Source organism: Bombyx mori, chromosome 19 (genome assembly GCF_030269925.1).
Source record: "Bombyx mori chromosome 19, ASM3026992v2".
NCBI classification, from domain to species: Eukaryota; Metazoa; Arthropoda; class Insecta; order Lepidoptera; family Bombycidae; genus Bombyx; species Bombyx mori.
Window position 1 is genome coordinate 6,594,344 of NC_085125.1, and position 25,473 is coordinate 6,619,816.

Below are 25,473 nucleotides of genomic sequence, written 5' to 3' on the forward strand. Positions count from 1 at the left end.
AAAATGTAAAGCATAATTTTATTGTGACTTGACTATGCTATAATATGTTATAAACAATTATATAAATCGTAACAGGAATGTACAATTTTGATTCAAAACAAAATTAACATTCTATTGTGAAATTTACATTTGAACAAATCTGAATTATACATGTTTTTTTTTTCGGTCAGGACACCAATAAAATTGATAAACTTTTTTTAAACAGAACAATGTATGATTATCAATATTATTTTACTGTTAATGTTAATAATTATTAATATAATTAATAATATAATATTGGTAAATTAATAAATTGAATAATATATAATAATATTGGTAAATTAAGCGACACTGAATGATATTATTAATTAAATTAATCACTAATAATATTAACGCAACGATTACAGTATGTACCTACATACGTAAATAAAATTGTACATTTATTAGTACTTTCTACATTTATCGTTAAAAAAATATCTTTTTATATCATTTTTTAACATTAGGTAATAATCTTCTTATTCATAAGACAAGTATGAAACGTTATTTGGAATTATTATTAAATTAGGTTATTTTTGATGACGGTTTTATATAGAAGATATAGTGGCGATGGCTTCTCTCTACAGCATTGGGTCTTCAATCTCAAAACCAAAAGAATTACTGATACACATCTAAAATACTGACAATATAAAATTCCTGCAAAACAATCTAGGGTTTCTTTATTGACCGAACAAACAAATCAACCATTAATAATTTATATATAAATATAAATATATTTTTTAATTTGTTTCGTTTTCTCTTTTAATGACACTTCTGTATAATTTGATAATATAAGAAACGATAAATATTAAATAAATGATCAGTGAATTAATAGAACGTTGTATAGATAAATCCAAAACATTTTAGAATTTATTTTTAGTCGTGTAGTTTAATTATTGGACTAAAGATTTATCACCTATAGCTGAAAATGTTATGTACCTCAAACTAACATCATAGGTTATGTCATGCAACAACAAAACGCAAATTTTGAACAACAATTCAAACACAAACTTTTAATCATAGAGTAGGCCAGCATTAGTATTTCCAAAAGGTCAGTACAAAACAGACTTCATAATTGAATGGATTGAATGATTAAACTAGCAAATCGCACAAACGGCGCGAAGTCTATGGCCTACCACAACCTATTACCCTACTTACTGTACTTTGAAACTTCAGTTTCCTGCCAAATTCCGGTTATCTCTTTTATTAAATAAGTAAATAGTTGAATTCACCTATCCGTCCGTCCTTAGATGAAATAGCCCCTTATTTTACCAATTATTTGTTAGGGGAAAAAAAGTTGAACTGGCGAATATTATCTCGATTTTATAATATGGTTACTTACTATACAAAGCTCAACAATCGATTACAAATACACGTCAATTCAACAATCGTATTTATTTGGATTACAATTACACTATCAGTATCAAACTTCAGACTTAAATAAGAAACGTACGAAAAAAAAAAAACACCAAACTATCTTACGTTGCAAATACGATCGATCGTCCCTTTCTTTTCAAAAGATTCTAGATTTCTCACCACATCGCATAATCGGAGTCGTCCATGTCAAAGATGGTGAAGAAACCCAAGATCGTCAGATATACGATCACGTTACCGGCCAGTGTAAGGTAACATGCACCCCAAAAAATCTGTAAAATAAAACAACAACAAAAATTACCCGATTCCTTATTACGTATACTATTACAAAACTATGCGTCCCTAAATTAAATTTTCCAAAAAATATAAGGATATGCCTGGACGGCAAACATATTGAAATCATTTTCAAATTAGACGTAACAAAAAAAGCTGTCTTGCAAAAAAATGATCGTGAGTCCGCGCGGGTAGGTACCACCGCCCTGCCTATTTCTGCCGTGAAGCAGTAATGCGTTTTGGTTTGAAGGGTAGGGCAGCCGTTGTAACTATACTTGAGACCTTCGAACTTATATCTCAAGGTGGGTGGCGCATTTACGTTGTAGATGTCTATGCGCTCCAGTAACCACTTAACACCAGGTGGGCTGTGAGCTCGTCCATCCTTATAAGCAATAAAAAAAAAAACATGTCCCAAGGTGTATACCGTCATTCACGATACGAAATCTGACCTTTAAAACTAGAAGTCGCGATCTAGTTGGTTCTCCTGATTTGAAGCAGTTACCAAACCTCAAATTACACAATTTCGTCAGGCAATGTGTATTTACAATGCGCCCTGCCACCAGTTTTCTCACTTGAAAATTATAACTACAAAGCGATTCACATAATGTTTTGTAGAATTTGATAGAAATCTCGAAGTTTTAGTATAAAGGTTGTATGTAACAGCAACGCTGAATGCTCACAATACTACCTACCATGAATGCATTTGAGTATACAATTTTATGCTATTTTAATTAATTACAAGTGTGAGAATATTTATCTAGGTACCTAAATTGGAATTATCCACATTAAATCTCATAAAACCAATTTTGGTTTGTTTCAATGAAAACCCAAAATACAAACCACACCAGCCCTGGCGAGAACTATCGGTAGCGCAAAAGAGCTGACTAAAAATCCCATTGTGATAAATACTGCAGTTTCCATACAAGCGGAATTTGAACCTCCAGCACCATCAGTATGCCTCCTAGCGATCATCGTAGGTATTGGGCACAGAATGTAGAATAGCACAACGAAGAATGGCCACCATAGTCTGTGAATGTAATTAAGCGTCGTTAACTGAATTCATTTGTGGGCCAGAATGGCTGTCTACTGGCAGTGGTAAGTGGTTATATTCATATATTGTCACAAGTTGGGAGACAAGATGTGATGTAATATAACTACCAGTTTTGTCATTAGTCAGCTAACAACTAATAACATAAATTCATTGATATATTTTATTTTTAAGAGTAGATGTTTTCTTAAGAGTTCAATAACATACACATTTTGTTATCTTATCTTTATTTTATTCAGACAGTTTTATTTTATATGGCTGCAATGACACTACTTTTATCTTTACTTATAAATAAAATTGGAGTGTCTGTTCGTAATATTGAAATAACGGCTTTTTAGTACATGCATATGAATATACCAAAGTGCCAAATATGATACACCAAAATAACATATTTTAGAATTTTTGTCTGTCTGTCTGTTTGTTCCAGCTAATTTCTAGAATGGCTAGACCGATTTTTGTGAAACTTTCAGGTAGGTAGCTGATGATATAAGGAGTAACTTAGGCTACTTGTTTTAAACTAGCTTCGCCCCGCAGCGTCACCCACGGTACGACAATAACTACAGGTACCATCGCGGGACTCAGCTATCAATAATAAAATTTAATGTTTCCGAAGCGAAGCAAGGGCAGGTTGCTAGTATAAAATATATTTATAGTTATAAATGTTTTTTTTTTATTGCAGTAGATTGCTAGATGCATATAGTGCAGTTTGTGTTAAGTGGAAATCACAAACCAATAGCCATTTAAAATCAAACTGATGCTGATGTCATTGCCAGTCTAATACAGTAAAATGTTTTAAATCCTTACTGCATCTTAAAGGTTTGGTATGGGTTTTACTATTACTTAAAAATATAAAAATATTTTTTAATTGAAATGCTGTTATTTGTTTTGCATTGATTTTGTATTACTTTACTTACTTGTATTGTGGTAAGGCACAAGCTAGTATGACAAATGTCATTCCAATTGAACCCGCGAATGCCAACGACACCAAACTGAAATTCACACATACATTTCAATTGACTCTTTGTGTTGATTGACAGTTGCTAATGTTTCTAAACAACCAAATTAAGATTGTTGAATTAACACATCTTGGACTGTTTTTCATCTGTTTGAGAGTCAACCGTGGTAATTAAACCATAATGGTTACTTTATGTCTATATCTTTCTAAAACCAAAAAAGTACTATACTTATGGCTCTTTACTATAAGTACTTTACTTTTCTTTACTATTTTACTATACTTTTTAAAATAATAGGCAATTTGAGTCACAAAAATCTATAGTACAATTATTTCCATTCTCTCATATTACATTTGAATTTACAATTGTATTATACATTCTTAAACAAATCAAATATCTTATTAAAAAAGGCTATATTAAATTTTTACTTTTCGTTTACTTTTAAAATTATTTAAATAGGCCATAAATGTTTCTTGAATTAAATGACTATGATCCTAAGTGATCAGATGACTAAAGACAATCGTCTCAGTTTGTAATATTGTTCAAAATATTTTGCTCATTAAAGTACTTACATCAAAAAATATCTACTGTGAATGTTTTACAAAAAACAAAGTTAGTTGTTATAACAATTATGTAGGTATATATGTATGCATTTAATTATTTGGAATTTATTATGTAATTATTTGTATTTTCTTAATATACCTACTTTATAATTATGCTAATTTGTTTGAATGCATCCCAGGATGCAGGGTCAGTTTAAATATTAAAAAGGAAAAATCTACCTAAGTAAAATTGTTTTTGCTAAACATCAAATCTATTCATTATTTTATATTTTTTCTATGCCTATTCTAGCTATTTACTTAATTTACCCTAATATTATTCCATGTAACATAATTACTAATGCAAATTTCTATTTCAAAACAAATTATGGAAAAATAAAACTAGTAGGTGCAGTATACCTACTCACCTACTTTGAGTTTGCCAACATATAAATGTTGTTATTAAATTTTACAGACCAGGTTTTGAACAGTTTACAATAAGATATTTCATATCTAGCCTTCATATATTTTTAAAAGTGATTCAGTGGTACCTACTCAATCAAAATATTTCAACTTACCCTATTGTGTCCATGAAGTATACATGAAAAGAAAGAAACTAACATAAGTAAGCGATAATTGATTATTAAGAAAGTGTTTCATATTTTTAAGTAATGACTCATTTTACTATAACTGACATTCATTTATACTTGAAATATTTGCAAAATAAAACTCCAATTCATGTAATCGCTATTGCATGTACCTTTTATTCCAGCCATTGTGTTTTATATTTTAAGTATAATTATTTTCTTCTTGTTTAAAAACTCCTGAAATGAAATACACTTCTGCTAACAAATAGTAGATAATCTGCTTTGTTTTTCCTTTTACTTTTATCAATCATCCATCACATAAAAGAAGTTTAGTTGCTTGAATGAAAGTTGAATGCTTTGATGATAAATTGGTGTACCTATACAGTTTAATCTATACTGCTGGATTGTCAAAGTCACTCACTACCTACGTCAACAGTGTATAATCTATGCTGCCGTCTTTAATCTCATTGAAAAAGGGCGGGAACGTCAAACTAAATAGGCGCTTTTTTCAAGTTAATTTTAATTTATTTGGTTTTAGCCCTTTTTTACGACATTGTTTCCTAATTTTTCATTGTGTTTGAGTTTAAAATTATATTTCATAAGTGTGTTCCGTAATAATGGACGATGACGACGGGGGTGAGGGCTTCAGCTCCGCCCCTGTGTCCGCTCCCATAATAATGGGAAAAAGAAGAATGAAGTCATCTGAATACGACGAAAGCCGCAAAATAAAAATGACTTTCATTAAAAATAAGCGCGGTCTTTTTAAAGACCACCATGCTCTTTACGAAGACCTTACAAAAAAAGAATACCCAGTGCTTCTTCAATCAAGCATCTCACAACCAAATAACAGAGTCCCAATGGACCTGTTAAAAATAAACAAAGCATTAAAAAATATTCAAGGGGTCCAGTATGTCAAAGCTGCTGGTACCTTTTTTGCTAAAATTTACTTTGGCTGTGCTCGGGATGCCAATGCTTTTTTATTAAATGTAAGTTTTATGGAGTTAAACAATTGGACAGCAAAAATACCTTACGATAGCATTGAGAGTCAAGGAATTATTCGAGCTCCTGTGGAATTGAACGAAGAATCTCTTTTAGTAAATTTAAAAGCTTCATGCACAATACTCGGAGTAAAAAGATTTTTCAAAAAACAAGAGAATGGAAGTGACAAGCCACTGCAAACTGTGCTGGTTACATTTTTGGCGTCTAGCCATCCTGATCACGTCACATACGAGCATATTTGGATGCCTGTTTCGGATTATATTAGACCTGTGTTACAGTGCTTCAAATGCTACAAATTCGGACATGGAAGTGGTGCCTGTAAAGCCACTCAAGTTTGCTCTATTTGTTCAGGCAATCATTTTTATAAGGAGTGCAGCACTCCCAACATCTTCAAGTGCTCCAACTGCAGTGGGCCGCATTCTGCAGTTTCTTACTCTTGCTCAGTAAAGGCAGCCAAGGTTGCTGAAGTAAAAAATAAGATCATCGGCAAGCAAACATCATATGCAGCCATACTAAAGACTCCTGTTATTAAGAACCCCGTGACCTCTTCTGACATACCTATATCTGCAAAGACCCCTCAAGGTAGGGCTTTAATTTCAGACATTATCAATTCAGAAATTGTCATCAGAACCATTACAAAAACTTTAATAGAATTGTTAAAGAAAAAGGATTCTAAATCCCCTTCTGGACCTATATCTACTCAATTAATTAAAGAAATGCTAGTAACGAATTTTACATCATAAATTATGGATAGTTCTACTCAATCTTATATGCATAATTCTGTTGGTCAGTTTAATATCATTCATTGGAACTCTAGAAGTTTATTTCCTAAATTAGATCAACTTAAAAATTTCCTCAGTAAACTTGACAAGTGTGTTGATATGATTTTATTCAATGAAACCTGGTTAACTTCACATAAAATCATCAAATTACCTGGATTTAATGTTATAAGAAGAGATTCCAACCACCCACATGGTGGGGTTGCTATTGCATTACGCTCTAAGTATAAATTTAAAATAATAGACACAATTTCTCAATATCATATTCAAAATATTTTAATTACAGTTTACATTAATAATTTTTCTTTTGACATTTTATGTGTTTACATTCCTCCACCACCAAATGGTAAGTTCACTATTAATTTATTGAAAGATTCATGTTCTAAATTTGTTTCAAATAATTATTTAATAATTGGTGACTTCAATGCACATCATGCTTCCTGGAGTTCAAGAGTCAATGATAGAAGAGGTAAAGCCCTTCATGATTATGTGGAAAGTTCTGAGTTAGTTTGTTTAAATGATGACACAATCACAACCTTTGCTCCATTTGGTCAACAAGGAAATGTATTGGATCTAGTATTCGCTTCCCCTGCTCTTAGCTCTAGTTGCACAGTTTCTGTCCTTGATGATTTGCTCAGTAGTAATCATTTCCCACTACTTATTGAAGTCTTTAACGATGCTTTTCTTCCTTCCCATCCTTCCTTTGGCCCGACCACCTCTTCAATAAATCAAGTTGATACACTAGATAATACCTCTTTAGCTAACATAAATTTTAATAAGATTGACTGGTCAAAATTTAATAAGTTATGTGAAAGTGAGTTTTCAAGTTTTAGCTTCGCTGATAACCCTCTTGAAAATTATAATATGTTTTTGAGTATTTTACATGACATATTAATGACTTTTGACAAAAAGTGTTACTCGCACAAAAAACGGAATTGTTCCAAAGCTGTTCCTTGGTGGAATGCTGATTGTGACCGCGTAGTTTTACAAGCCAAAGTTGCTTTATTATCGTACAAGCATTATCCAAATATGGAAAACTATATTATTTTTAAAAAGCTGGACGCTTTGAAGAAAAGAACTTTATATGAAATAAAACGTTCAAGCTGGATGAATCTTTGTTCATCATTCAATCGAATGACTTCGAGTAAAATTATTTGGGATCACATTCGTAGATTTAAGCACGCTAAACTCAATAACATTTCTTCGTCTTCAAGTTTTTTTCAAAATCCCGCTAATGCATCTTTGTTTTTGGATTCGATAGCTGGTTCTGAGAATGAAATTTCCGAATCTAAGTTACAAGATTTTTTTAACAGCCACGGAAAACCGGAGGCTCAATGGCTGGTAGACCCATTCTCTATGGGCGAATTTGCGACTGCATTAGAAAATAAAAAGGAAACCTCCCCTGGTCCTGATTTCATCCCTTATAAAGTAATCAAAAATCTTCCCCAGTATGCCAAGGAAATTTTATGTCAAATATTTAATGATCTTTGGCAAAACAACTGTATTCCTCCGATTTGGAAAACTCAACATGTAGTACCGATTTTAAAGCTTTACAAGGATCCCAACTGTATCAATTCTCACAGACCCATTTCATTAACTTCTTGTTTTTCGAAAATTTTCGAAACTATGTTAAAAAACAGGTTAGAGTGGTTTACTGAAAATAACAACTTAATACCAAGTACTCAATACGGATTTCGTAAAGGTAAAAGTACAATAGATAACTTAAGCTGTTTGATTGGCGATATTAAAAATAACTTCCATAATAATCAATTTACATTAGCGGTATTTTTGGATATTAAAGGGGCTTTTGATAATATAGATCATTCCTACCTTATTGAAAGTCTACATTCTTTAGGCTTTCCAGGACATGTTCTGTTCTGGCTGTACAATTTCCTGAACAAGCGCTCTATGTTTTTGAAAATTAAATCTAGTTTATTTGGTCCTAAAATTTCTACTAAAGGTACTCCTCAAGGTTGCGTTTTATCACCTCTCATATTCATACTTAGTTTAGTATGTTTCATAAAGAAAATTCCAAATTCTGTTAAACATTTATTCTTTGCTGACGATCTTGTTCTCTATGTAAACTGTAATGATATTAAAAGTGGTGAATCGGTTATGAATAGTTGTTTGCGTAATATTTACGATTTACTTACAAATTCCCTAAAACTTGAGGTAAATATTTCCAAAAGTACTGCAATTTTATTTTCCCAAAATGGATTGCATTACCCTAAAGTTTTATACAATTATGATATTATTCCTGCTCAATCTTTCGTAAAATATGTTGGTCTTTCTCTAGATTTTGATCTTTCGTGGAAAACTCATATTGATGTTATTTGTAAAAGAGCTGAATTAGGTTTGAATATATTAAAATCGCTAACTGGAATAAAATGGGGAGCTGATCCCAAAGTTTTAAAAACTATTTACATTGCAACAATCCGAAGCCATTTCGATTATGGCTGTATGTTCTTTTCGGACGCAAATTTTTCTCTTCTTAAGAAATTAGATATTGTGCAAAATAGAGCATTACGAATAATTACTGGTGCTATGATGTCGTCTCCAATTAATTCCTTGGAAGTTGAGGCTGGTATTGTTCCTCTATTCATACGAAGAAGTTTTATATTAGATAATTATTGCCTTAAGCTTATTAGCCGTGATAATCAAGTAACTTACAGGTATTTGAAGTATGCAAATATTCCAAATTATAATTTAATTCCGCTTCCTAATTCTTCATCCATATCCAGTGCCTTAACGTACTTGAATTTTGAATTTCAGGATGTGGTATTTTGGTCTTCCGTATTGCCTTGTTTCGAATATAACTTTCATGACATGTTGAGAGATGTGGCTGTTGATCTAATCAAGTTTAAATCTAAAAATGATTTTCTGGAGTTCCTTGAAGATAAGACTGATTTTGTTAAATTGTATACAGATGGCTCTAAAACTAAAGACAGAACTAGTTTTGCATTTTTTGATTCGTCCATGAACATAGGATCAGTTTATAAATGTAGCAATTTTTTCTCTGTTTTTTCGGCTGAAGTACTAGGCATTATATATGCTTTAGAGCACATTCGAGTAAATTACTCTGCAGGGGACAAAATTTTAATTCTATCTGATTCAATGAGCGCCTTGCAAGCTCTTAAAAATAAATGTATTAGTGCATCTGTAAATTATTTAATTTATAAGTTAAGAAGTATGTTGAGTTTTTTGTATTTTAGAAATATATTTATTGAATTTTGCTGGGTGCCAGGTCACTCTGGTATTGTGGGTAATGAATTTGTTGATAAATTAGCGAAATCTACAAAAGATATAAATATTTCCGATTTTAAAGTTCCGTACTCAGATTTAGTTTATTCAATTAAACAAAATATGATGAAACGTTGGTCTAATTACTTGTCTAAGTCCAGAGAAACGAAAGGTAAATGGTTAGCTGAAATAGTCCCAGTACCTAGTACTAAATCTTGGTTTGATAGTTTTAGATTCTTCCCGGGAAGAGCCTTTATATCGATTATTTGTAGATTACGTATAGGCCACGGCCATTTTCCTGCGCATCTTTTTAGATTAAAGTTAAGTGATTCAGCTGCATGTACTTATTGTAACTCTGGCATGTGTGATCTAGATCATATTTTTTTTAATTGTCCTGAATTCAATCAACAGAGATTATTGTTTAATGCATTATGTAAAGACACAGGCTTAAAATCTATTCCTAATTCCATTCAAGGTATTTTAAAGCTTCCACAACTATTCTCAATAGTGTATAATTTTGTACTTCACACTATAGGACGACTATGAATGTATAATTCATGAATGTATCATAGGTCTCCTGCTTATGTGCAAGTTTAATTATTTTTTTATAACGACTCATATTCTTTTTTTGTTGTTTGTTGAAAGAAAACTTGTAAGTTTTTATTTTTTTATAGTAAGTTCTTGCAATTCATTTTGTCATTAATTTGTTATTTTCAATGATTTGTATTTGTTTCTTGGTTTGGTTTGTTTCTTTTATTTGTGTTTTATTGTAAGTTCTAGTTCATGTTCTATTTTTTTGTAAAATTAGTTTAAGCTGATGGCCGTGTTGCCAATGCTTTCAATAAATTAAAAAAAAAAAAAAAAAAAAAAATTAATCTCATTTAACCGACTTTTTGGCGGGAACGCGAGGAGTGAAGTTCTGTGATTTGTTTTATTTTGTCTATTTAGTGTTTCTTCAGGTTTAAATGTGTAATAATGGTGGTTTATTAACTGTTTAATATCTGTGAAAGTGCACAAATGTGGGAAAATGAAACAAAGCTGCTGGACGTAACTTCTCGGGTTCCTCCAAAAAGTCCACTGAAAAAATCTCAGTAAATGACCACCATTTTACTGCGATTATATTTCATCCCATATCATTTCATTTCATTAAGTTTCATCCCAGTTGATTAATGTCTCAAATTAATCATCTTCATTTAATTTAACTCCATATTATCATTTTTCATAAAATTAAGAATATAAAGTAAAATAAGACATGACTTAAAGGTCTTAGTTACCAGGTCATAAAATCTCTTAAAAAAAATCTCATTTAACCCCCAAACAAAGGTCAAACAAATATCATTCAATCCCGTTTTTGCAGGATAGCCGTCGGAGCCCCGTGGTTCGTCAGGAACATCAACCTCCTCGGTGACCTGGACCTAGAGTCCATCAGTAAGTATTTACAGTCGGCATCAAGGCGCCATCGCGCCATTTTGAGAAAGCGGCACAACACGAGAACCCTCTCATCGTGGCCGCCGGTAATTACATTCCCGATCCTGCGGGAAAAAACACGTCATTTCGGATCCTCCCGATCCACTAACGGTGTTTTTAGGTACCCCATACACCGGTCATCGTTCTCGTCGAACCCGTCGCTTGGGACGAAGACTCGGCGAGTAAATTAACCAACAGACAGCCCACTGAGTTTCTCGACGCATCTTCTCAGTGGGTCGCGTTTCTGATCCGGTGATAGATTCTGCGAAGCACGGCCCTTGCTAGGGTTCGTGTTAGTAACAACGCCAGGTTTGAGCCCCGTGAGCTCACCTACTCGCCCGGTGACGCTGATATGGTCTCTCAAGATCATTAGCTTAGGTAGGAAAATCATATAAATGTAGAAAAAATCAGACAGACAAATATCCCGCTTAGTAAAACGTGATATGACTGCGTTGAACAAGATTATCTCATCATGTAATTAATAGGGCTAGGAGAAGAGAGGTAGAAAAACAAAACAAAAAAAATATTACACATATAAAAACATAAAAATGGAATATACACATAAAAATAAATAAAATTCAAATTTAGTATCTTTACATTTCATCAATTTTATGCTCGATCAATCACCAATAGTTGTCGAAAAAACTTTATAATTGATCAAAATTAATTAATCTAAGCGATAAAAATAAAGATATCTAGTAAGAGGGGGCAACTTAAGGGTGAGCATTTGTTTAATTAATTATAAATAAATAAAAGATGAACAAACTGTTTTTACACTCGAACATGGATGAACAAATGACGAACAAATAATTAAAAATAAAAATAATCCGAAAATAAAAAAAAGGTGGCGTGACGTGGTGGTATGCTTATTAGATATAAAATAATTAATAATTGGGTATTTAATTGTTTTTATGATCGAAAAATCACCAATAGTCGTCGTGCAAACGATAATTGATCAAAATTAATTAATCTGAGCGATAAAAATAAAATATCTAGTAAAAGGGGCCCACTTAAGGGTGATCATTTGTTTAATTATTTATAAATAAATAAAAGACGAACAAACATTTTTTTATATTCGAACATTAACGGACAAACGACGAACAAATAATTAAAAATAAAAAAATTCGAAAATAAAAAAAAAGGGAGCTAAATTCACTGAGCCCTAATAAATGCATCAAACTGTTTTCATTGAAGTCTCTGAAGTTTGTACTAGTAGTTTCGAAATAACTTAACCTTTCGTATGGCAGCGTCCCGGTCCGGTCAGCTATATTATCTGGCGGCCGCCATAATGGAAAAAAAGCCTTGTCTGGCAGAGGTCTATCTTCCCCCTTAATTCTAGAAGATACTTTTTAGAAAAACTGTAATTAAACTGCTTTATTGTTCAAAACCAGTGCATTATGCTATAGGTTTAGAATCACAAAGGACGAAGCTATTATATTTTATACTAATAATAACTGCAAAGGTGTGAAAATAGTAAATTAATTTAAGTCAAATATGCAGATTTAGATTTTGTTCCAATTTTAGGTATAAATACTGACAGAAATATTTAATAAAACAACTAAGCGATCATATTTGTATTTAATTTGCTTTGACAAACACTATTTCAAAACATAATCCTAAGAATTACACATCATTCTATACAAAAAAATATCAGTAGAACGTTTACAAAAAATCGGCCGCAGTGGTAGATCTTGCGCCGGATGTTGAAAATAGCTCATGTTACAAGCTTAGTTCTGAGAAATATATTGATCAAGTGAGATTGAAATGTATGTTTATATTGATGTTTGGTTCATAATCTCAATTGTGTTAAATATTTACGTCTGAAATATGTAAGATTATAAAGATATTAAGATTCAAATAAAACCTGTGTAAACTAAGAAAAAATAGGTATATTCAAACAATGATCTGTACTGTAGTATTCAATTATTTTTATGAGTTAATAATGTATTTCCTAAAACATGAATAAATTTGCAAAAGGCTTGTAAGATATAAAGATGGTGTTTTCATACAACATTTATTAGAAAATGATGAAATAAAACAACAATTATTTACTAAGATGGCACGCGAAAACGGCTGTCTTAACGTGGATGCGACTTTTTACCCTCCGTCTGGCGAATGACCGGGTCCGGTCAGTTACTGTATTTATATTATTTCTGTTGTTTCAGAATATTATTTATTTGTTCTTAGAAAAAAAAAATGTATAAAAAGTTTTTTTTTCAGATTATTAAATCAAAAATCAAATTCAAATTCTCTCTCTAAATCAAATTTACTCTTACAAAAAATGTACATACAATCAGACAAAAAAATACTCTTAAGAACTTAAGACGAAAAATTTTAAGACAAAAAATCAGACAAAAAATAAACTCTTGAAATATGTCAACAATGTTTTGATAGTCTTAAAAAAAGTTAACATGTAGGCTACTTACAATTGAGAAGAAATAATAATTAACATAGGTACATAAAATTATTTGGCCTTACCCTATTATTATATTAATTGTGAAGTTTCACAAAACATGTGAATACGCACACAGGTTTGTCGCAACCTACGCAATACGTTACCGTGCGCTTGCCGCACACTTTACATGGGTGGCGATGGCGATTTGTGCTGTTTAATGAAGTTAGCCGCGGATATTCGGCGGGGTGATGGCGGCTCACCTCGAAAATGGTATCTTGTACCCTGGCAGAAAAGACATATGGCTGCATTTTCATTGAATGCCTACGCAAAAGGGATTCTACCAGGTTTTTTCTAAAGCCCCTGTGGTCCAAGACCTCCGTGGCGGTCTGTTTATGTATGATATAGGCATTCAACACAGAAACATTAAGTAACCTTTTAAACAATTTCTTGTACCAAATTTGTGTCCTCTTGCGTTCAATTGGGAATGCAGCCAACATTTGATCTTTTTTATCCACGCCACCCATGCAGATGTTGTAGTCACGTATCAAAATAAGTTTTGTTACTCCGTTTTTAGTGGAGACGGCATTGCCATGGTACGTTGAGATCGTCGCTACGCGGTTCTGATCTCTCCATATTATGCAATCGACATCTCCACTGGTATAGCCTACTACTTGCCCGGGCTTCATCTGAGATTTTTTCAGATTGGTCAGTTCCGTCGGGACATACTTGCGGTTTGTCCGCAACGTACCGACACAATCAAACCCAATCGACTTGAGTTTTCGGGCAAGTGCTGGGGAATTGTAGAAGTTATCCATCCACAACGTGTACCCTTTGTGTTCTAAACCTTTGATAAGGTTAAGAACCAACGCCGGTGTACTCGCTGTGAATGGATCAGCCTCTGAGACTGTAGGCGAAGCCTTATGGGCATGGATTTTAAATCGCCATAAATACCCCGTCTGCGACTCACATATTTCGTAAGTTTTTATGCCCACTGCTGCAGCTTTGTTTGGAATAAATTGGTTGATGTTCAACCAACCTTTCCACTGCAGCAGCGATTCATCTAAAGCAATGTTCTGCTTCATTATATATAATTCCGTGAACTTGGAATTCAAATGGCTAATCACAGGCTCCACTTTAAAAAGCTTTGCCTGTGAGGGATCCAGGTTGAGGTTTCTCAAGTTCTCGGAATTATTAAAATGTAAGCACCTGCTGAGTAACTGGAACCTCCTAAGCGACATATATACTTTGAAACCTGGAGTGGAGAAGATGTTTTGTTCCGTATTCCAGTACTCTTCAACCCGGTTCTTTATGACGATTCCCATCGCCAGTAATATTCCGAAGAACACCAATAACTCGTCTACATTGGTTTCTTTCCATTCTGTAATCCTACTGGAGGCCTGTAATTCCCCGCCGTCCAACATTTCAGCAGCTAATTGTTGGGCATATCTATTTGTTTCCTGCACAATAAATTCCATGAACTCCTGGTCCCAAATTAGTCTAAAAATCTCGTAAGGGTCACTTACAGCGACAGTGGGACCAGAGTGTTCCTTAAAAGATTCACGCCTTTCTGTTGGCGGTATAGGAGAGTCAGGGAAAGTTCCCCAGTCAAATTCAAAAAAATGACTAGGCTTCATACCGGTATCACGAGCTGGTGATGTAGGTGCTGAAATGATGGAAGGCGAGGAAGATGTCACAAGAGGTTTAGTTGCCGCCGCCGTGTCAATCTCAATCTCCTCGTCGTCCGGAGTGTCCATCAGTATTCCAGCTGCCCGGGGGATAATCATGGGAACGATTTCGTCGTTATCATTCTGGCTCTCATCATCGCTGTCATCGTCGTCACTTCCTAATTGAATATAATAGTACGTTTAGGTCTTGAGAAAAGTAAGCTTGTGCTTGTGATTACAAAAAACTTTGCGTAAGATGTTATCAATAGCTAATTTGAAATCGCCCTATGCCCTATACTAATTATTTAGTAATTTAGTGCCAACATGCACATAAATTTACATCGCAAATTTACATTTATTAAATTCTTACCATAGTGCAACAAGTAGCAAATTTCAGAGTCTCGTAGCGGTCGACGTAGCGATGAAATAGAATCTCTGTTCCTGTGTAGTACAATAGTATACATTTAGAATCAACACCTTCCTCTCCCATCATCGCATTCTTCTACATTGAAATATGAAAAATACCACTTACGTAATATCATGTTCTTGGTCTGGGCAAAGCGATCGACGCACACGTTTATGTGACGGCGAAGGACTACGGCTGCCATGTACAGAAATCTGTATATTATATCTAGAAGATGGCGTGCTCGTACCACTGCCGCCACATTCAACGTACCTGAAACATCATACGTTATAAGTATTATAAAATCAACTATCACGATATTAATAATAAATTATTATGATAAAAAAATATACATTGCCGGTGATGGCGGAATCGCAGGTGAAGACAAAATTACTGGAATGTCCTCTCCGTCAGGTTCATAATTTCGGCTGAAAATAATAATGTATTGTAATATTGACAGTTAGCTAAATGATGATGGTGATAAAGTTGGCAAATAAATCAAAAATAAATTGGGTGAGGATTGATACTTACGGGTTCCATGAACGCTTACTTCGCTCCGTCAATGCCTGCTCTATCGGTTCCCCAGCGGGCAAATCCTCAATTGCAATAAGGTTAAATCTGTAAATACAATCACATTTATAAGACAATGAAGATCGCGTCATGGAGGAGAGGCTTTTCTAGCAGTGGATTCAGGCTAATTATGATGATGAAATAAATGCACATTTACTCATGAGATGCAGTGTCACTACATAAATATAAAAAAACTGGCTAATAAATATAAAAAAAACTTAAAAAAGTGCGAATCGGCCTCGCACACGAAGGGTTCCGTACCATTATTATTAATATCGAGCAAAAAGTAACAAAATATCACCTATGTTGTATGCGAGCCCCCCTTAATAATTATTTTATTTTGTTTTTAATATTGCAGCCACAGAAATACATGATCTGTGAAAAATTCAACTCTCTAGCTATCACAGTTCTTGAGATACAGCCTAGTGACAGACAGACAGCGAAGTCTTAGTAATAGGGTCCCGTTTGGGTACGGAACCCTAACAAGTACTTAAAATTGAAGTTCCATTAAAAACAAAATACTAACGCGCAACTTGCCGACGGCCTCTGTTCAACAGAAGACCGCGGGCACCCCCTTCCTCTACCTCGTACCCTTCCTTTTCGTGAACCACCACGTGTGGCAACACTCGAACGACCTCCGCGAGTGCGCACGCCTGTTGCTCTTGCACTGCCTCCCCTCACCCGCAAACTTCTCTCACTATGAAAATCCAATCAAAAGCGCAACATAAGCCACATGCAGTTAACTGGGTGCAGGAAAAAGACATTCAAATTAGTTTTAAATAAAGCGCAAGTGCAAAAGAATAAAAAAAGAAAGAAATAAAAAAAAAGTTTTCCAAATTATTTGTCAAAGCAAACCAAACACCATATAAAAGTAGATCCAATAGTCTTATCCATATTATGATAGCGAGCGAACAAAATGGCCGCGTTGCCCGAAATAACCTAACTGTCATCGTCCCGGTCCGGTCAGTGGAGGGACGCGTGTTATTTTATTCGATATTTCTCTAATTAATGAAAGATTTGAATAAATTTACAATTTGGAAAAGGTTAATAGTTAAGTAATTATTTCATTGTTTCCATAAATTACACAAATCTACCAATATTTGGTGCTAAATGAATGGTTTGTTTGGCCGACATGAGCGTGTGCTAAGCCTGAGTAGGTGTTAGATATCAATGTTTTACCACGAAAAGCGTGTCAAAACACGTACAAAAACAAAGAAATATGCTTATTACATACCTTTCCATCGCTTTTTCAAAACTTTATCTCGTTATACTGTCGTCAACCACTTAAAAACACTTGAAAATAGACGCACAAACACTTCCAACTACTCCGCGTTAGCAAGTCCGGAACAATGAGGTTTTTTTTCTTAAAAACATATGTAAGTTTACTTAAGAAAGCGTCTATATTTTGTCTTTGTTTAACGTTCTAGCAGTTGTATGCGTTAGAACACTGCAGAACGTGTTTTAAAGTGCGCTTTTCGAATGAAAACAGCGGCATCAAATTACTGACCGTTCCGGTCGCCTGCCAGCTAAGCGTTTATTTTATCATGACCGGAGCGGGAGGCTGCCACCATGGCACATTTTTTCCGATGGCGTCTGCCATAGGAAGGGATATTGCAGACCATGATTCATTTTATGTAAATATGATGACAATATATTAAAAATGAATAATTCCAAGAATACTGCCTTTGAATATGGATAAAACAACAAAGCTTAAAGATTTAAAATGGATATTAACCGTATAGTTTTTAGAAAAAGGGGGCTGAAAACAGAATAAAGTGGCCGAATTCAGTTTCTCGGATTCTTTCATTTATTAAATTGTCAGTAAATTCCGAACAGTTAATGAGAGGTTCATTAATTTCATCTCATCTAACAACTACGGTGCTGTATATATCTCATCAATTAATAATATTTTAAGTTATTAATTTTCATTCCAAGATCAATTATTTTTCAAAAGATAGACATGAATGGCTTTTGCTATAAAAAAATCTATTGTATGGACTGTGATTCCTTTGCGTATCTGTATTCTGTCAAAAGAAACAATATTCTTTAAAAACATTACAGGCATAGATTATACACTTATGATTACAGGATTTACAGGTAATAATACCTAGCTATAACAAGAGAATCAATGAAATTATCGTTTGTAGGAAAGGGATTTATCAGTTTTAAGTAGATTATAAAACATGGATGATGACGCAGAAACTTACAAACTCTGGCGTATACGTAAAACTGTAATGCAGGTGAGGTTATATTTGATGCTATTCATCTTGTTGGTTGGATTCTAACAGTAACCGAGGCATAATATTTACAGTTGTGCCATGACCGAGGATATTTAGTCACGCAAGATGAATTGGACCAAACTTTAGAACAATTTAAAGAGCAGTTTGGCGATAAACCAAGGTATACTATTGTTCTTATAACCTTATTAATCTGATACGCTCTAGTGTAGCCAGAAAGGCATTCGGACTTCGGGCTACGAGCAATGCATCCATCAAAAAATTTATTAATTTTATAATTTGCGTATACAGTATTAAATAAACTATCATGCAGTGACACATTTATGCGTCTGGATTGAAGATCTGGCAACGGTTAATACTAATCAGCAAGATCAGTGGAGTTTGCAGACCCCGTTTCTATTTTCTTTTCACTGTTATATTTTGTTGTAATTTTAAAGTTGTCCACTATAATTGAATCTGCTACATGTTTTTTTATGGTGGGATAGCACTGTACCGTTTTATATTGTCAAAAATAAAATATGTTTAGATCTTTCCATTGTCAATCCATATGTATAATGTTAGGGTTATTCAGTTTAAAGCTAATTGTAGGTAGCTTGAATTTTTATATTTTTATATTTAACAAATCAGCCTCAATGGTCCAAACATTAAATTAACTTTTAATAATTTGTTAATTTGTCCCTACATATGTATTGTACAAGTTGTTTAATTTCAAGTCAGAATAATTTGAATCCAGTTTGAAGTACTGAGTAGCTGCAAGTGAGGTCTCTTGTATGAAATCAAAACACAAATATGGATTTGTAAACACTACTGACCCATCATTTTGGTTCAGGGGTATTGTAGTACTGCTAAGTTTCAGATCCAGCTACAGAGCAATTCAACGTTTTTGTCTTAACACTTGTTATCTTTCTTAGAAGCTTATTGGAATCTCCAAATTTAATAGGTTCTCACTATTAACATCTTTAAATTTACTTTCAGTTTCTTTCATCAGTTTCATTGCTCAAAAACTTTTTTGGAACATTAACAGCCTTTTAATAAAATGTTCATAATTTGAAAAGTCAGCACAAGTCGGCAAACTTTTAAGGAATCACAATATAATGAGTGTTTTCTACCAAAATTATTGTGTACTAAATTGACTTACCAAAATATAACTGAGCTGTCTGAGATAGAGAGCGATGTACTAGACTGTTTTTAAATTTATTATCTAACATTTCCATTTCTTCAGCTGTCCTTTCAAAATTCTTGAAAGTGTGTAATTTAGCATCGAAATATTTCACAATGAAATGTCACTTTGACTTATAAAAATGATTGTTGTCAAAGAGAATAATGTAAATACTACCTCTATAGTAAATGATTATGTAGTTACTGTGTGAATAATTGGAAATTTATGTTACCAGATCATTCAACTCATGGCCAACAATAGAAATCTGTGGGTTAATGATGAAATTAATATGAAAATCATCAACTTTGAGTTGATTTATAAAGAAATCTAGAAATTAATACAGCATTTTAATTTTTTTAGTGAGAAAAGACCAGCAAGAAGTGATTTGATTGTGTTAGTGGCTCATAATGATGATCCAACGGATCAGATGTTTGTTTTCTTTCCTGATGAAGCTAAAATTGGTATAAAAACTATAAAGACATATTGTACAAGAATGCAAGAAGAGAATATTCATAGGGCTATTGTTGTTGTACAGGCGGGTATGTATCATTAACTAATCAAAAGTATCCTACATAGTACTCGAGAATGCACATTTTTCTCCAAATAGAGAGCAAAATAAGTGTCTTGGTTTTTACTCCTTAATTGTAAAACTTTGTGGTTTTGATTGTATTTTGGAAACTCAATGTATAAATATAGCTTTAGTGGTATTTTCATAACTAGCCACTTCCTAATGTGTACATATATCGATATATATTTATTAAATGCATGAAAACCTTATCTGCACACTGTTCATCCATACTATGTGGAACCATGCGTTCATCGTCAGTGCGTTTCCAGATATCTTTTTGCCACATACCATCCGGCTCTGGAATTAAATCTACTCCACAGTACTTCCTGAGCACTATGATATGTCATTCTTCAAACGTGGCTTGAAGGTGTTACTCTGAGGTAGGCAGCAACTTGGCTGTGGGCTTGCTGCTGTCCATGAGCGACGGAAACCACTCACCATCAGGCTGGTCGTATGCTTGTAAGCCGGTTACAAAAACTAAAATAAACCTCTGCAATCTACAACTGCTATTTTCAAAGGGAATTTTGTATTATGATGGCAGCCATCTTCGCAATATCAAAGAGGAATACTAACAGTAATTTCTTTGAAATTGATGAGTCAGAGATATGAAAAAAAAAACTCGTATTTGCATAGTGATGAACCATAAAAATTTAATACATTGCAAAACTCCAAAATTAGAATACGAAAATCTTCAATTTGTGAATAAACCATAAAGGTAATTTTGATCGAGAAGAGTAATGTTTTGATGGTTCACCTATGTACATAAATTAAGTAGCAAGGAATCCCAAAAATCTCTCGAAAAAAAAATCAAAATAAAACTCATATTTTCGTAACTTTCAGGAATGTCACCATCAGCTAAACAGTCACTGGTTGATATGGCACCCAAATACATTCTAGAACAGTTCCTTGAATCGGAACTACTGATTAATATAACCGAACACGAGTTGGTACCGGAACATATTGTGCTGACACCGGATGAAAAGCAAGAACTCTTGGCAAGATAGTATCCTTTACTGACAACGTTTAGAAACTAGAAATAGCAATATTGATAGAAACAACAAAGATAGATTTAAGTTTCGGAAATAAATCATTTGACCTCATGTCTCAGATGAGTGGTGACATTGGGTTGTCTATAGACTCTGATAACGACTTAAAACTAGACGGGCCGTGAGCTACTACTGGTGGTAGGACCTCTTGTGAGTCCGCACGGGTAGGTACCACCGCCCCGCCTATTTCTGCCGTGAAGCAATAATGCGTTTCGGTTTGAAGGGTGGGGCAGCCGTTGTAACTATACTGAGATCTTAGAACTTATATCTCAAGGTGTGTGGCGCTGTAGATGTCTATGGGCTCCAGTAACCACTTAACACCAGGTGGGCTGTGAGCTCGTCCAAACATCTAAGCAATAAAAAATAAAAAAAAGAGCTCGTCAACTTGTTTAGTGAACAAAAAAATGTATTGGCAAATTAATAATGTCCCTTAGTCATTTCAATCTAATATTATTTCACTACTGACTTAATATGTAACTGAGATAGCATTATACATATACTAAAAGATTGGTTCATTTAAATGAAAATTTCCTAAATGAATGACAGTAAGCTGAAAGAGAACATGTTGATGAGAATACAAGCAGGTGACCCTGTGGCGAGATACTTTGGACTTAAAAGAGGACAGGTGAGTCATTTATCATAAATTTCTAAGTACAAACATTTTCATTGATATAAAAAAGGGTGTATATTTTTTTATGTTTACTTCTTTTACAAACTTCATATACATAAATTGCCTTCTTGAGACAAGAGTGTCTAAGCTATATAGTATAACGGTTGACCACCATTCAAACCGAAACGTATTAACGAAGGGTAGGGCAGCCGTTGTACTGTACAAACTGAGACCATAGAACTCATATCTCAAGGTAAAGCCTTGTTCGGACTAGGCGAGTATTTTAGTCGAGTACCGAGTAATTTAGTAGCTAAATGTGTCTCAACACCAAAAATTTAGTCGAGTAGGTTAGTAAATAATTTAGTCAAGTCAATCCATTTTGTTCTATTTTTATCGGGTGAGTAGCAAGTAGTTTAGCCACTAAATTACTCGGTACTCGACTAAAATACTCGCTTAGTGCGAACAAGGCTTTAGTGACGGCATTTACGCTGTGGATGTCTATGCGCCACTTAACATCAGATAGGCCGTAAGCTCGTCCACCCACCTAAGAAATTAAAAAAATGGTTCGCGGCATAAATAGACAGGGCGGTGGTACCTACTTGAAGGAAGACTCGAAATTCATATAATCGTATTTTTAAATTCAGAATAAAAAGAAAGCAGAAAACAACAAAGCTATTAAATTGTTGTAATGTTATCAGCTCTTGGAAGAGTGTGATATATTTCAATATTGAAATTGGCGGATCTCATATTACAAAGATTTTGCTACACACATTTTCCTTTTTCTAGTCATTGGATTAAAATGATGTCTAAATAATTTTGGTCACTGATAATAAAAGTTTATAGTCATATAATCATAATAAAAAATACTTAAGTGATCTTTGTTGGAATTATTGTCAAAAATAGAAGTAAATAACAAATAATAATAAAAAAAAATATCGGTTAAAAAAAACAAAACCTATGTCAGTTAGACCCTTCATTTTAGGGTTTTTTTTTCTTGATAATTTTACGTATATTTATTGAAGGCATGTATGTATAGGTACCCTGTAAGTCAGCGGTTCATATTGATAACAATGATACTTGTTACTAAAGAATCAATTAAGTGAAGTTACACAATTTTGGCGTGTTTTATGGTCACGATCGTTACTTGAATTCGATTTGTTAGGCTCCCGGTTTTCGTGCAAGCTTTGTATGTTAATTTGAATTTAAGCCTCATTGGATACACCGCGTCGGTTACGCTGCCGCATATTTCGAATCACTTACCTTACTTTGGCTGAGTACGTCAGAATTCAAATCGAGTATAAGAATATCTAAAGCACAATTTTTTTTTGTTTCTGTTACCCATAGACACAGCCCACTGAGTTTCTCGCCGGATGTTCTCAGTGGGTCGCGTTTCCGATCCGGTGGTAGATTTTTTTTTTATTTTTTTTTTATTGCTTAGATGGGTGGACGAGCTCACAGCCCACCTGATGTTAAGTGGTTACTGGAGCCCATAGACATCCACAACGTAAATGCGCCACCCACCTTGAGATACAAGTTCTAAGGTCTCAAGTATAGTAACGACGGCTGCCCCACCCTTCAAACCGAAACGCATTACTGCTTCACGGCAGAAATAGGCAGGGTGGTGGTACCCACCCGCGCGGACTTACAAGAGGTCCTACCACCGAAGCACTGCTCTTGCTTAGGGCCAGTGTTAGCAACACTCCGGTTTGAACCCCGTGAGCTCACCTACATGTTAGTGTGAAGCTGAAACAGCCTCTCAAGGCTATCAGCATAGGCAGGAGAAAAAAATAATCAAAAGTGATAAAACGTTTTCGACATTTTTTTGTTTGTTGTAGATCAAGCGATAATAATAAAAATTAAACGCGATACTTTATTACAGGTGGTGAAGATCATAAGATCATCGGAAACAGCCGGGCGGTACATTTCGTATAGATTAGTTTGTTAATTTAGCAATAAGATAAAAATAAAAATAAGGGAACAAAATCTACATACCTAATAAGTTGTTTTATTTTATTACTTATCTATACTAATATATAAATCTATAGTGGTTTTTACGGATGTTCAGTTATAACTACTGAACCATGCATCCGATTGACTTGAAACTTGGTATCCGTGTAGAAAATACATGTACTTAATGGATAGGCTAATATATGAGTGTTGGACTCCCTACACCAGTTGCGGTGGCGTTAATGATGAGAATCTTTGTGGGGATGAGAAATAATAATGTTAATTTTAAATGCCCAGCGAAGCGGGTACAGCTAGTACAATTATATGACTACATAATTAATAAGTGAACATTTTTGTGCTCAAGTTTGATTTTAGAATAAGTTAAAGAAATACCCAACTTTAGTGACTTCGCTAATAAATAAATAAATAAGTTACCATGATCATATTATTTGTGTTCGCATATTGTTAATTCGAATGATTTGAAAATTGCATACTTGATGCAGTAAATAGATGATAGCACTTCAAGGTCGTAAAGCTTCGGTTTTTTCTCCGTATTTAATCATTGGTAACTTAATGAGCAATTCCAACGCGCCATTTGGTAAGTTAGCCCACGGGTTTAACTTGGGAGCACTTGCTAACACTAGCCTTAGGTAACGTACCCATACTACGTGACCAATTTTTTTTGTTTTTTCGACCTCTCCCTCCCCTCGGTGATCACTCGTAGTATATGCCAAGACCCCCCTCTCCCCCTTTAGTTTTCACGTAGTAATTCATAATTATGATTTTTAATTATTTCACAGGCAAACATTGAAAAAAAAAAAAATTGGTTCATACTCGTCTTTATTGCATAAGACTGCATGCACACTTAAATTACTAGTGAATTATGTAGTGTGAGTTTACAAAGCGCTAAACACTGCGGGCTATATTCGAATATAGGTCGAAAAAATACGAGATTTCTCTCACTAAAATCGACTACGTGACAAAAACCTGAGCCACCCCTCCGCTCCTGTGACTGACCGTAGTATTTTAAAGACTCCGCTAGCCCCCCCCCTAAAAGGGTCACGTAGTATGGGTACGTTCCCTTAGCAACAGTAGTGCTTCGCTGAATGAGCTGAATCTATCACCGGATCAGGATCGCAAGCTTTGCCATGGTGATTTTCAACGTACTTCAACAATTTTTTTTTTATATTTCTTTGATGGGTGGACGAGCTCACAGCCCACCTGGTGTTAAGTGGTTACTGGAGCCCATAAACATCTTCAACGTAAATGCGCCACCCACCTTGAGACATAAACCGATCAAACCGAAACGCATTACTGCTTCACGGCAGAAATAGGCAAGGTGGTGGTACCTATTCGCGCGGACTCACAAGAGGTCCTACCACCACCAGTTATTAGTTGTCTTTTCATGTTAAAATGTCCGTCGTATCCATTAATAAATATCAAGTGACCGTTCTCGACGAGTCGAGACAGATAACCCCCAGGGCTCGTTCGTCCATCTAAGCAAAAAATGATCCTAAAATCTTGAAACGATGATACCTTTTTTAGCTCATCGGCAGAATTAGTGCAGAATTAGTACAAGTCGAGTTTTGTAACATTTCAC

General features: G+C 34.2%; 3 protein-coding genes across 8 annotated transcripts; 1 reads left to right on the forward strand and 2 right to left on the reverse strand.

The window, feature by feature from the left end:
• LOC101744292 (leptin receptor gene-related protein) lies at positions 1 to 19,807 on the reverse strand. Of its 5 annotated transcripts, none has more exons than XM_062674006.1 (5): positions 19,680 to 19,807; positions 3,625 to 3,698; positions 2,503 to 2,689; positions 1,552 to 1,661; positions 1 to 617 (listed from the first exon to the last, which is right to left on the reverse strand). In XM_062674006.1, coding segments are annotated over exons 1-5 (450 nt in total). In that variant the 5' UTR covers positions 19,758 to 19,807; the 3' UTR covers positions 1 to 616. The 5 variants fall into 5 exon arrangements, with proteins under 5 accessions (XP_062529990.1, XP_062529992.1, XP_062529989.1 ...); XM_062674008.1 differs by lacking the exon at positions 19,680 to 19,807 and adding an exon at positions 4,781 to 4,993 and having other exon boundaries at positions 3,625 to 3,699; XM_062674005.1 differs by having other exon boundaries at positions 1 to 1,661.
• LOC119628407 (piggyBac transposable element-derived protein 4-like) lies at positions 12,838 to 17,840 on the reverse strand. 2 transcript variants are annotated; one of them, XM_038017685.2, is made up of 7 exons: positions 17,541 to 17,840; positions 16,833 to 17,003; positions 16,268 to 16,354; positions 16,090 to 16,164; positions 15,866 to 16,009; positions 15,704 to 15,774; positions 12,838 to 15,512 (listed from the first exon to the last, which is right to left on the reverse strand). In XM_038017685.2, the coding sequence occupies exons 1-7, from the start codon at positions 17,546 to 17,548 to the stop codon at positions 13,765 to 13,767; spliced, it is 2,304 nt and encodes a 767-aa protein (XP_037873613.1). In that variant the 5' UTR covers positions 17,549 to 17,840; the 3' UTR covers positions 12,838 to 13,764. The 2 variants fall into 2 exon arrangements, with proteins under 2 accessions (XP_037873613.1, XP_037873614.1); XM_038017686.2 differs by lacking the exon at positions 16,833 to 17,003 and having other exon boundaries at positions 17,541 to 17,837.
• On the forward strand, positions 18,295 to 23,922 carry LOC101744152 (DNA-directed RNA polymerases I, II, and III subunit RPABC1). The gene is made up of 6 exons (XM_004933344.4): positions 18,295 to 18,546; positions 18,618 to 18,706; positions 20,063 to 20,241; positions 21,111 to 21,273; positions 21,863 to 21,941; positions 23,806 to 23,922. Exons 1-6 carry the CDS (start codon positions 18,490 to 18,492, stop codon positions 23,869 to 23,871), a joined length of 633 nt encoding a protein of 210 aa, XP_004933401.1. The 5' UTR covers positions 18,295 to 18,489; the 3' UTR covers positions 23,872 to 23,922.
• The last annotated feature ends 1,551 nt before the right edge of the window (positions 23,923 to 25,473 follow it).

Bases quoted from the DNA above. Each gene is read 5' to 3' on its own strand.
- LOC101744292 (XM_062674005.1), bottom strand. From the start codon at position 19,757: ATGGAAATGTTAGATAATAAATTTAAAAACAGTCTAGTACATCGCTCT. The intron at 3,699-19,679 runs AAGTCAATTTAG...GTGAATTTCAGT, and splicing joins CAGCTCAGTTATATTTTGGT to TTGGTGTCGTTGGCATTCGC. The intron at 1,662-2,502 runs GTTTGTATTTTG...TTTATTTTACAG, and splicing joins TTCTCGCCAGGGCTGGTGTG to ATTTTTTGGGGTGCATGTTA.
- LOC101744152 (XM_004933344.4), top strand. From the start codon at position 18,490: ATGGATGATGACGCAGAAACTTACAAACTCTGGCGTATACGTAAAACT. The intron at 18,547-18,617 runs GTGAGGTTATAT...TAATATTTACAG, and splicing joins TACGTAAAACTGTAATGCAG to TTGTGCCATGACCGAGGATA. The intron at 21,942-23,805 runs GTGAGTCATTTA...ACTTTATTACAG, and splicing joins TTGGACTTAAAAGAGGACAG to GTGGTGAAGATCATAAGATC.
- LOC119628407 (XM_038017685.2), bottom strand. The intron at 16,165-16,267 runs GTAAGTATCAAT...TATTATTTTCAG, and splicing joins AGTAAGCGTTCATGGAACCC to CCGAAATTATGAACCTGACG. The intron at 15,513-15,703 runs GTAAGAATTTAA...ATATTCAATTAG, and splicing joins TTGCTACTTGTTGCACTATG to GAAGTGACGACGATGACAGC.